Source organism: Neoarius graeffei, chromosome 3 (genome assembly GCF_027579695.1).
Source record: "Neoarius graeffei isolate fNeoGra1 chromosome 3, fNeoGra1.pri, whole genome shotgun sequence".
NCBI classification, from domain to species: Eukaryota; Metazoa; Chordata; class Actinopteri; order Siluriformes; family Ariidae; genus Neoarius; species Neoarius graeffei.
Genome location: NC_083571.1, coordinates 87,713,886 through 87,726,345, shown reverse-complemented (window position 1 = coordinate 87,726,345; position 12,460 = coordinate 87,713,886). Strand labels below are relative to the sequence as shown.

Here is a 12,460-nt window from a genome sequence, read left to right as displayed (position 1 = left end):
ACTTGATAATGTAGAAGTCATAAAATAAAAATCTATAACAGAGTTCATACCTAGACAGATATCGATAGGGTGCCTAAGACTTTTGCACAGTACTGTACATACGCATCATGCATGTCTGCGTACCTTTGGTTGATGCCCCTCATGACACTGGTGGGAGACCAGAGTGGGAGCTGGGCATTCAACACTACCTTTAGCAGGAACAGATTGGGTTTTTGCAGCTCTGGATAAGCCGATGTGTCACTCTGACTCAAAGTGTACAGCTGATCACATGCTACCCGCCGGATCTGTACGAAAGGGGGACAAGAAAAAGTGAAGAGAAAGATTAATTTTATTTATTACACAGCTGAAGCTCCTGTAAAGGCAGAGAGGAAAGACTCCACTGACCTCTCCACTGGGTGATCCCAGCAGGATATCGATGATAAAATCATTCACACAGGGAAGGTCATAGAAAGAAGCTGTGGGGCAAAAGCAAACATTCACTGCAGCATTCAAATGTACCAGATCATCAGAAAACTGCAGGCAGATTTCCAGCTCAGAGATTACATGCTGAGAACGGAAAACGTTTGTTATGTGCCACCCTCCCTATAGCTACAGCTGGACTGAGGAGACGACAAGAATCTGAGGTTAATTATAGGAAATAACAACCTCTCAGTCATGATTTGGAAACAGCACTTTAACCATATTGTGATTTTGATAACTGAAGATCAGCTGAGAAAAAAAAAAAACTACATTATCATCTATTATTTATACATATAATGTACATGTCTGTACATTCTATTCATCTGATTTTTCTTGATTAAAAAAAAATCAGGGAAGCAAAACAAAACGCAAACGCACTGATTCGCACTTAAGATTTTTGATGAGAAAACAAAATTTTTGATGGAACGGTCATCATTACATGAAATTGCAAAAAATGTTAATTAGACAGAAACCAGTCATGGACACAAAGTTTCTGATTTAACCCTCTGGAGTCAGAGGGTATTTTCTGGCACTAATGATTTTGGTATGCTCTGATTTTGTTGTCAATTTCAACAGATCTAAGCAGTATTTTCAAAGTCATATGACTTTTGTATTCAGCACAAGTTCAGCTACAATCATATCCATGTAGTATGTATGTCAGGATTGTACTTAAAAACACCAAACAGATAAATGAAGATGCTGTAAAAAGCAGTTTTAGAACTGTGTTGGAATGTGTGTGTGGGGAACATGACCTTACCCATTGTGTCGAACCGTTCTGGTCACTTGAGGTGATTCTGTTCAGTCTTAGGAATGTATCAAGCACAAAAACCTACGGCCAAGTTTACATTAGACCGTATCTGTCTCGTTTTCTTCGCGGATGCACTGCCCGTTTACATTAAACCGCCTGGAAACGCCGGGAAACGGGAATCCGCCAGGGTCCACGTATTCAATCCAGATCGTGTCAGCTCCGGTGCTGTGTAAACATTGAGATACGCAGATACACTGTGCTGAGCTCTAGCTGGCGTCTTCATTGGACAACGTCACTGTGACATCCACCTTCCTGATTCGCTGGCGTTGGTCATGTGACGCGACTGCTGAAAAACGGCGCGGACTTCCGCCTTGTATCACCTTTCATTAAAGAGTATAAAAGTATGAAAATACTGATGCAAATACTGATGCAAATACTGCCCATTGTGTAGTTATGATTGTCTTTAGGCTTGCCATCCTTCCACTTGCAAGTGGTAAGTGATATGCGCTGGGATCACACACACAGCGGCTCAGTCCCGAATCAGTGGTTGTGCACTTCACTTGCGCGCTCTGTGAGCTGCGCAGGGCCGGAGTGCGCACCCTCCAGAGGGCACTCGCTGTTCAGGGCGGAGTGATTTGGAGCGCAGGATGCCTGCGGAGCCGAGCGTATCCGTGTATTGGTGTTGCTGTGTGCACGCAAATCGTGTATTGGTGTTGCTGTGTGCACACTAATCGTTTTAAAAACGTTAATCTGATGATCCGCTGATACGGTCTAATGTAAACATGGGCTAAATCTGCTCCACTGACTTGGATAATTAACTGGCCATCAAAAGATTTATGTTCCATTGTTTTGGGATAAAGGGTTGGCAGTGGGAAGGGTATTCAATGAGAAAAGTTTCCACTCCATTCAATGAGAAGAGTGAAAACCCATCCCACTGCCAACTCTTCATCCCATCACGTCAAGTGACCAAAACAGTTCATCACAATGGGTTACACAATTACTCTAATTTTTCTCCCACTCCAACTTTTACTCTCTAAACTCAAAATAGAGCAAAATTAACTATTTTTGAGGAAAATAGTTTTAACTCTGGAAAAACTGCTCAGTCATTTTTCCTGTGTATGTACTACATTGCATGCATATTAACCGATCTGCTCATAATAAATAGGAGAAATATTTACACTTACTCGAGTTGATCTTCGGCTGGATTGAGTCAAAGTTTAAAAAAAAGAAAAAAAAAAGGCACTGCTCATCATCAGTGTCACAGTTCTCAAGATGGAACTGAACCGCTATCCTGAATCACAAATTGAATCGCTGTCCTGAATCATCCTAAGCGCATAAAATCCGCATGCCATCTCTCAATAAGTTTGACCTCCAAACAGGTAGCCTAAACTGACATTTTATCCTGTTTACAGTGGGTGCTCCCACCACAAAAGAGAAACCAATCGAAACCGAAAGAGTGAAAATGATTATCCTGCCATTACCATGTGAATTGTCTTTTCTATGAATGTGTAAACGGGCTCTCAGCGCTCCGACTCTGGTGTGACTGAGGCCCTGTCCACACGGCAACGGATTCAGGTGAATCCAATACAATTGTTTATCGTTTCGGCCTGGCGTCCACACGGCACCGGCGTTTTGGGTGCTAAAACAGCACCCAAAACAGCTAAAACAGAAACCCGTGTTCTGGAACGGGTTCCAGAGTGGAAAGATCTGGCAACGTTGCCGTTGTGAAGTTGTCTGGATGAGTAGAACGGATTTGTTTACGATGACGTCACAACCACATGACTGTGAGTGCTTCACGCCGGGTAGAAGTGTAACGAACTCGATGCGAGTTGTCAACAAATCCTATAACTTGGTTCATGAAACGCGCTTACAAAATATTTTCACTGTGAATATTTATTGTGTAATGGTACTGAGTGAGAGAGAGAGAGAATAGCCCTTAAGGCAGAGTCAATCCCGCCAGCAAAAATAGGGAAAAAAAGGAGCGATCTCACCTCTTCAGATGTTGGTTTAAGTCCTACAATACATTCCTCAAAAAGGGCGTAGAAGAACAAATTAATCCATCAACGTGTAGCATTCAATTTATTCCGGACCATTAAAGACGCCGCCTTCCGCGTAGAATCATACGTCATCCTCGCCGCCATATTGGATGGGTCAAAGCGGAGAATAAAGATGCCTCATTCATGTGCTGCGTTTAACTGTACCAACAGGTTTACCGTCCAAACGAGATCACATGGGATTACCTTTCACAGGTGAGACTGGAAAAATACTTTTCATTGTATTTGGTCATTATAATGTAATTTTACGAACAGATTTTTCTGACTTTGTGGCTAATATGAAGTCTCGCGCATAATAGTTTATGCGCATGTGTCCTTACTTCTTCTATTGTTCCGGTGTCACCGAAGGGACCGTCTTACAGCGCCCCTAGAGGTGTGGCATGTGTATTGCATCGTTTTCAGCAAGTGTTGCGTTGCCATATGGACCTGATATTTTACTGATCGTTGCCCATTTGGACGCGATATTTTTTTAAATAACATCTCGTTGCCGTTGTCGTGTGGATGTAGCCTGAGTAAGGTGACAAGTTTTATGTTTCATCTAATTTAGGTAATTTAATATAATATTATTTGGCAGTGGGTACAAAGGAAAGTGTAAAGTATAAACGTTCTGTTAGTATATTTATCATGCTTATATGCTAAAAACTTGAAAAGATATTTATCCAAAATACATGACCTACTCATTCTAAACCTATCGAGCTTCACCGGCGAAGCTCTCGACCCCAGAGGGTTAAAAAGGGGCTTAAAGAGGTACTGCACACTTTGTTTTTGGAGCTGCAAACAAAATGACTTTACTGCGATCAAACACATCAACGCTGGTGTCAATACTGACCATTTTTATTAAAAATTATCAATTTATGGGTTGAAAAAGGCTCAAAATCTACTAGTTTAAATCATCCTGAACCTTGCAAAACCAATGCTGACAGAGTCAACCATTTGGTACTTCTCAGTCATGTAATTTTTATAATTAAAAAATAAATAATAATTTAAAAAATAATAATAAAACTCCCACCCTTTCGTGAGAATCTGTACTCATTTTCAAATGCATGCTGATCGAGATTCATCATTCACAGAAGTTTACGCCCCCTCACTTTTTAGCATGTTTAAAAATTATGCAGTGGGTGGAGTTTGGCTCAGAGCTGGGGCTGAAGTTGCACTTTAAATTATAGTGCTTGCATTACACACATGAATTCAAGAGAAACTGAGCTAATATCTGTGAGAGATTATTCATTAATTGGTGTGCATTCTTACAAAGCTGCTGACATCGAAGCTGCAGGCAGGTGACCAATAGTGAAAGCGCTTCTCTAGCGATGATTGTATCTTTAATGGACACGCACTGTTGTTTGACACAGATGCCGGCCTGCAATGTGGTGGCCTCTCCTTCACTGCTGGAGCTACAGTTACTGCCTGTGACACACAGAGAGAGAGAGATATTGCATATGGTCAAACGTGATCAGGATCCCCCCACCCAAAAACAAACAAACCCATACACATCCATTTTCAGCATAAATTTCCCAATTAAACCATTTGATCTTTGGTATATCTGTACGATTAAACCCACATTCGTGCAAACTGGGTATGAATTCGAGGACAATATTTATAAATGTTCAAAATCAACATTGGTATTTTAATTTATTTATTTTAATTTAAATTTTTTTTTAAATTTAATTTATTTAGCTTTTGCCATAGGAAGAGATATATATATATATATATATATATATATATATGTGTACATACATCATGGCATGGGAAACCACAACAGCTTGCGCCAATTACAGTGGCCCCATTGTACCGAATCTGCATGTCTTTAAACTGTGGGGGAAACCGGAGCACCCGGAGGAAACCCACGCGGACACGGGGAGAACATGCAAACTCCGCACAGAAAGGCCCCTGTCGGCCGTGAGGTTCGAACCCGGAACCTTCTTGCTGTGAGGCAACAGTGCTAACCACTACACCACCGTGCCGCCCTGACCACCGTGCTGCCCTAAATGGTATCTGGTACTCTAAATGGTACCTGGATGGTATCATCCAGAGGTGGACAGTAACGAAGTACATTTACTTGAGTACTGTACTTTGAGTATTATATTTTTTTGGAAACTTATGACTTCAACTTCACTACATTTGAAAGACAAATATCGTACTTTTTACTCCACTACATTTCTATCAAGGTCCTCGTTCCTCGTTCCTATGAAGCAGCTTTGAAAGTGGATTTTTTTTCTTTTCTTTTTAAAACGTGATTGGTTTTTTTTCCGCAGGTGACACTGAGAGCCTATCAGTAATCACTAGGCTCACGTCACATTCATAGCCTGTATAACATCAAGTTCAATGATTTCTCAGCAGCATTATTTAAACACGATCAGTTGATGGCAGAATGGAAGGAAGCGGTTCTTCTGCAGAATGTACGCACTCATGGCCCATGAACCCATGTTTCAGTTTTCTGAAAGGAATACTGATTCATTTCGTTTTAAATGTTTGCCAAAAACGAACCACATCACGGCCTACAAAAACTCGCCGTCCGACCTGCGGAAGCATATTGAGGTATATAAACGTTTTATTCCAAAAGAAAGCTTGTAATGAAGTTGTCTGTGCTTTTAGAGCGAGCGATAACGTTGCAAACGTAGTTATGCAGTCTGGTTAGTCACATGACTTTAATGGATTTACCTGCCAAGTTGCCATCGCCTTGTCCATGGCTAATGTTAACACATAGCTAGTTAACTTGGACACCGTTAGTTAGCATGTAAAAATGGAGTTACGCTAACATAAATAACGTTAACTTATCTAAAGTCCTTTCAGAAATCTGTTTCAGCATAATCTTGCCAAATAAACAGAATGTAGAAATGTATGTTTAAAGGCGTTTATTCGACAGGTTCTACACGCTAGTCAGTAAAGCCAGTTGGTTGCTTCAGAGGCATTAGATTTTGTAAACGTTGTGGCAATAATACAACAATGCATTGACAGAAAATGTACTTTTAATACTTACATTACCGTTCAAAAGTTTGGGGTCACCCAGACAATTTTGTGTTTTCCATGAAAAGTCACACTTTTATTTCCCACCATAAGTTGTAAAATGAATAGAAAATATCGTCAAGACATTTTTCTGGCCATTTTGAGCATTTAATCGACCCCACAAATGTGATGCTCCAGAAACTCAATCTGCTCAAAGGAAGGTCAGTTTTATAGCTTCTCTAAAGAGCTCAACTGTTTTCAGCTGTGCTAACATGATTGTACAAGGGTTTTCTAATCATCCATTAGCCTTCTGAGGCAATGAGCAAACACATTGTACCATTAGAACACTGGAGTGAGAGTTGCTGGAAATGGGCCTCTATACACCTATGTTGCACCAAAACCCAGACATTTGCAGCTAGAATAGTCATTTACCACATTAGCAATGTATAGAGTGGATTTCTGATTAGTTTAAAGTGATCTTCATTGAAAAGAACAGTGCTTTTCTTTCAAAAATAAGGACATTTCAAAGTGACCCCAAACTTTTGAACGGTAGTATAAGTATTTTTAAAAGTTCGTACTTCAGTACTTTAACTTAAGTAAAAATTTGACTGGACAACTTTCACTTGTATCGGAGTAACACTTGACCAGTGGGATTTGTACTTTGACTTAAGTAATGAAGTTGGGTACTTTGTCCACCTCTGGTATCATCAATAACAAGTAGGCTGCAGTAAGAAACTAGATAGAACTCGACGCCAACGGCGTCGATGGGGATGCCTCCGCCTGGTAGACTACACGCCTTATTAAGTTGGGATTTGGGGATAGACATTTGACCTCACTGTAATCTTGACCTGTGACCTTTTAACCTCAAAATCTAATCAGTTCATGTTTGTCCCAAAGCGCACAAATGGTGAAAGTTTGGTGAAATTCCTTTCATTTGCCTTGGAGATACTGTGTTCACAAGGGTTTCGGACAGACATCTGACCTCACAGTGACCTTGACCTTAGACCCTTTGATCTCAGAATCTAATCAGTTTATCTTTGTCCCCAAATGCACAAATGGTGAAAGTTTGGTGAAATTCCTTTCATTAGTCTTTGAGATATGGTGTTCACAAAGTTTGGGGATGGACATTTGACCTCACAGTAATCCTGACCCATGACCTTTTAACCTCAAAATCTAATCGGTTCATGTTTGTCCCAAAGCGCACAAATGGTGAAAGTTTGGTGAAATTCCTTTCATTAGCCTTTGAGAGATCGCGTTCACAAGGTTTCGGCACAGACGCACGCACGCACGGACAACCCGAAAACATAATGCCTCCTGCACCTTAAGGTGGCGGAGGCATAAAAACAGTAAGTAGTAATAAAAAAAAAAGAAAAAAGCAAATAATATTGATAGTCACAATTACATAGAGGGGAAACTCATACTAAAATATAGGTAACGTGGTTTCTTATCATTTGTAAATGTGACTCAGAATAGTCAGACTTGGCTCTTTGTCAGCTCATATATGTTGTCGTCGGACCGTTCATGAATTAGATGCAGAATTGTTCAACCATGTGTCCACTGCTATGCCGCTTTGATAAATAAGGGTCACCTTCACACAGGGGGGCGGCACGGTGGTGTAGTGGTTAGCGCTGTCGCCTCACAGCAAGAAGGTCCGGGTTCGAGCCCCGTGGCCGGCGAGGGCCTTTCTGTGTGGAGTTTGCATGTTCTCCCCGTGTCCGCGTGGGTTTCCTCCGGGTGCTCCGGTTTCCCCCACTGTCCAAAGACATGCAGGTTAGGTTAACTGGTGACTCTAAATTGACCGTAGGTGTGAATGTGAGTGTGAATGGTTGTCTGTGTCTATGTGTCAGCCCTGTGATGACCTGGCGACTTGTCCAGGGTGTACCCCGCCTTTCGCCCGTAGTCAGCTGGGATAGGCTCCAGCTTGCCTGCGACCCTGTAGAAGGATAAAGCGGCTAGAGATAATGAGATGAGACCTTCACACAGAGCCGTGTTTTTTTTTTTTTTAAACTCCAGACACATATCCGCATTTGGAAGAACATCATATTCTTTAAAGTGATACTGACATGAACAGGTCTCCTCGGTGTCATTTGATAGATTTTAACATACACTTTTGATTTTTGATGGAATTGCAAGGTGTGGAGATGAAAACTCGACAAAATAAAACATTTAAACCTCCAGTCACAAAGTGATGCCTGGAATTCCCTTCCCTTCTGCTGAGAATGGCACAAACCAGAAATGACGTAGATCGGTGGACACCTACCTGGAAGGCGCGCCGATAGAACATGAGCTGTGAGCTATGTCCGAAATCACTCGCTCATTCACTACTCCCTACTCACTCTCTAGGGAATTCTATATAGAGGCCTATATAGTGAGCTCATTGGTAAAATGAAAAAAAAAAACCCCGCTTTCGGACACTAGTCCGCCACACTGGTATTTACGTCATTATTGTTGCACAATTAAAACAATGAGATCAGTCGGCTGTTGGGTTTTCAAAAATAATAAATACATGCATGCATTTTTGCGATAAATCCATATTATACTGAGCGTATTTCTCACATTAATAAATACAAAGTACTTTGTGTCTGCTGCATCTTTCAGTTCTTTTAAATCAAGGCTGAATGTTTTCTTCTTTGCCGCTGCCTTTTATTAAATCAAATTCGAGGCGTTTGGTTCATTCCTCGCTCTGCACTGTAACTTTTGTTCTTGTATTTTATCTGTCTTATTCAGTGGCGGCTGGTAGTCTTTCAAACAGGGGAGGCTGGTCGGTTACGATATTTCCAGATTTTAAAAGAAAAAACATCAATTTTGCCCATACTCTTGCCTCTGATCTGGCTGATTGTTGGCAGCGTCACAAACTGTGAAATAACAGGTTCTTTTGGCCCATTAGCCTACTGTCCAATATACATGATGGTGGTGTTGGGGGGGGGTATATTTTAACATTTTATATTTTAAAATTATGGCATGTTGTTTAAAAATTGATCATTATTGAAAGCAGCTCTTTGTCAGGAACCTCAGCAGTAACAGCAGAGTGTTCTGGAATAGGCACAAGCACTGACCTTGGGGAGCCAAACATAGAGCTGGGTGCCACACATTTCATTCAATGACACTTTCCCTATATTTTACTTATTTTGACTGAGAAATGTTTTATTGACAATTTTGATAACCCTTCACTTTTAATCCAGGTCTGTAGTGTGAAATGTTCTCGGCTGTGTTTTTGTTTTAAAATGTTTTCCAAATTGTAGCTGTGTTTAATTCATATCCAGAAAAACATATATTCCAATATAATATACTCAGCATAAACATTTTAAATAGATTCTATATTTTTGGTCCATCCATGACATATTACTAAAGTAGCCTATTTACTGTTGTTGATGTGGGTCACTTGCTGTTAGCCAATTCACTTTCTCGTACCAGGAGAGCTGAAAGGAACGAGTATTATTCCCTACCTTTTTCACCAAGTCAATTTGAGGCGTTGGTCTACCCTGCGCTTTAATTTTAATTTTTTCCTCGAAAGGAAGACTGGCAAATGGCTTCGCCAAAATTAAATCAGCAATGCTTGGCATCCGTGCGCAGCTTTCTTGCTAGCTGACTAGCCCCCTCAAGTTCAAGTTCAGTCACTCAAATAAACGAAATTTCTGGAACTAAGATAGCAAACTTGACAACATTATATTTACACTTTATTTACAATGAAAATATATACAAACTAAAAAAGCTGGTAGAAACCGTATGTAATGAATGAAATCGAAATGTAAGCTGATCTCTTACAATACACCACAGCACTTGCGAATCCACATGGGACTGAACTGAGATTCACCGCTGCCTGTCTATATTTGAAACGAACTGTCAATCAAAGAAAATATCCGTCCACTTTCACCAATCACCAGTCTCCTCGCGGAAACTGCCATGTCCCTCCCATGTGAGGCTGGGAGTCCGTGGGCGGGCATTTTCGCAGTATTTGTCCAATAATCGTCTTGCATTTTGAGATTGAAAAGCGCATAGCTCCCAAATGCCGTTGAAGTCCACTGAGGCTGGGAGTCCGTGAGACTCTGTAGGCGGGCATTTTCGCAGTATTTGTCCAATAATCGTCTTGCATTTTGAGATTGAAAGCGCATAGCTCCCAAATGCCATTGAAGCCCACTGAGGCTGCACTGCATCGCGCTGTCACGAGGGGGAGAAACTCACGCACACATTAAAGTTATAAGGGCATTTTTAGAGGAGGCTGAGCCTCCCTCGTTGTCTTAGAGCAATCGCCCGTGGTCTTATTCCATTTTAGCTTATTTTCTATTGTCTTACTATTTTTAACTAAATATTCTCTCATTGCTGCACTGGGTGCTCCTCTTTGTCATAATAATTCTCACTATACATTCGGACAGCACTACAAAATGGCAAACTCACCACGTAGTCCACTTTATAGTGAGTAGTGAGTGATTTCGGACACAGCGCATGCATGTCTTGTATAATGGGGATGAAGAGGAGTTAGTTGGGGAAGAGCAGGAGAGGGAGAACGTAGGGTTCAGGATAGAGCCCTACCGGTTCGAGCCGTACCAGGACTGTCACACTGACAACCACAATGAGGTGAGTGACTGCCACTCAGATCTCGGCAAGTGGACATGGTGGAGGGATGATTGGAACAGACCACCTGTTTTTGTTTACATTAATAATTGCCAATACCAGCTGTTAGAATCTTTTACTGAGGTAATTGTTGGTATAATAGTAATTCCTGTCAATAAGTTATAACTCGGGCCACGATAAAATAATTGTTTTTGTTCCAATTCGGCAATTGCCGATGAATACCGACCTCCCAAAAGCACAGCGTGGCACAGAGATGTGTCACTTAGTGTAGACAACCGTAGTGGAAAATAGTCACTCGAGTGCAGCCTGCTAGTTTAGATCTACTCTACTCATTTTATTACCTGAAGGCTAAAATAAAATACTTTCTCAGCTACCTAAGAGTACCTACTCACTGTTCAAGCCTGTGTTTGTCATTGTTGAAGCATTTTCAACACTCTGGAGTAATGGAGTGTGTGTACCAGGGCAGGAATTTCACGAGGGTCTCAATTTGGCCTTGTGCCCTTGGAAAAAAATATCTGCCGTAAGGCCACAGTGGCCTTGATGCCCTGCGGTTTTGTAGTCTGCCTTGTGGCCTAGTGGTTAGCGTGTCCGCCTCTCGATCGAAAGATTGAGAGTTCTACTCACGGTCGGGTCATACCAAAGACCATCATAAAAATGGTCCCTACTACCATCTGGCAAGGCACGCTGCAATACAGATGCGAGGGGGAGTTAAACTCTCGTGGTTACCGGAGGACTAGCTCCCCACTGTAACCCTAGCTATGTAATAGGTGAGAGGCCGAGGGCTGCGGAAACGGAGATCGTCGCTGCCTGATGTGCCACACGGCGCAGGAAGGACTTTTAACTAACTTTTTAACAGGTTTAATAAGTTTTACAATTTTTGAAGTGAGTGATGGATTGATAAGTTTAGATGTGTTCAATATTTTCTTATCTTCAGACATAATAGTGTAGTAGATGTTTCTTTACCTGCTTGATAGTTTCGACTGAGACTCCAATCTTCCTCAGAAGAGTCATTAGTCCTTAAATTCAATTCATTATAAACGTGAACTTAAAATCATTGTTTTATTTTATGGCCTTGGTGCCCTGGCTTTTGGCCTTCGTGCCCTCAAAAAATTGGCAGCACAAAAGGCCAAGCGGCCTTGCCCCTAAAATGACGAAATTCCAGGCCTGGTGTGTACAATAGAGTGCGCCATCTGTCTGCCAGATTGCTTTATTTTCACAGAGAAGAGTGAATTTATTTAAGTGTCCGTTTAAAACCTTTTCAGTATTGTAACGTACCACACAGGAACACTGCATTAATACCATAATATTTCGAAATCACCTCCCATGTTATAAATGCCCCTTTTCCACCAAAGCAGTTCCAGGGCTGGTTCGGGGCCAGTGCTTAGTTTGGAACCGGGTTTTCTGTTTCCACTGACAAAGAACTGGCTCTGGGGCCAGAAAAACCGGTTCCAGGCTAGCGCCAACTCTCTGCTGGGCCAGAGGAAAGAACCGCTTACGTCAGCGGGGGGGGCGGAGTTGTTAAGCCCAACAACAATAACAAGACCGCGAAAGATCGCCATTTTTAAGCGGCGAGAAGCAGCAGCTGTACAAACGCGAAGTCAGCCATTATTATTATTATTGTTGTTGTTGCTGTTGCTGCTTCTTCCGTGTTGTTTTTGCTTCGATATTCGCGCCAAGGTTTATG

The 12,460-nt window shown here is 41.6% G+C and overlaps 1 protein-coding gene across 3 annotated transcripts in view; it reads right to left on the bottom strand.

Annotated features, from left to right (window-relative positions):
* usp24 (ubiquitin specific peptidase 24) overlaps positions 1-12,460 on the bottom strand; it is a 278,284-nt gene that overhangs the window by 63,449 nt on the left and 202,375 nt on the right. For all 3 annotated transcript variants that reach the window (XM_060917596.1, XM_060917597.1, XM_060917598.1), the window contains 3 exons: positions 4,510-4,665; positions 385-455; positions 124-284 (listed from right to left, as the gene is read on the bottom strand). In XM_060917596.1, the coding sequence (XP_060773579.1) occupies positions 124-284; positions 385-455; positions 4,510-4,665 (388 nt within the window). The remainder of the gene's footprint in view (positions 1-123; positions 285-384; positions 456-4,509; positions 4,666-12,460) is intronic.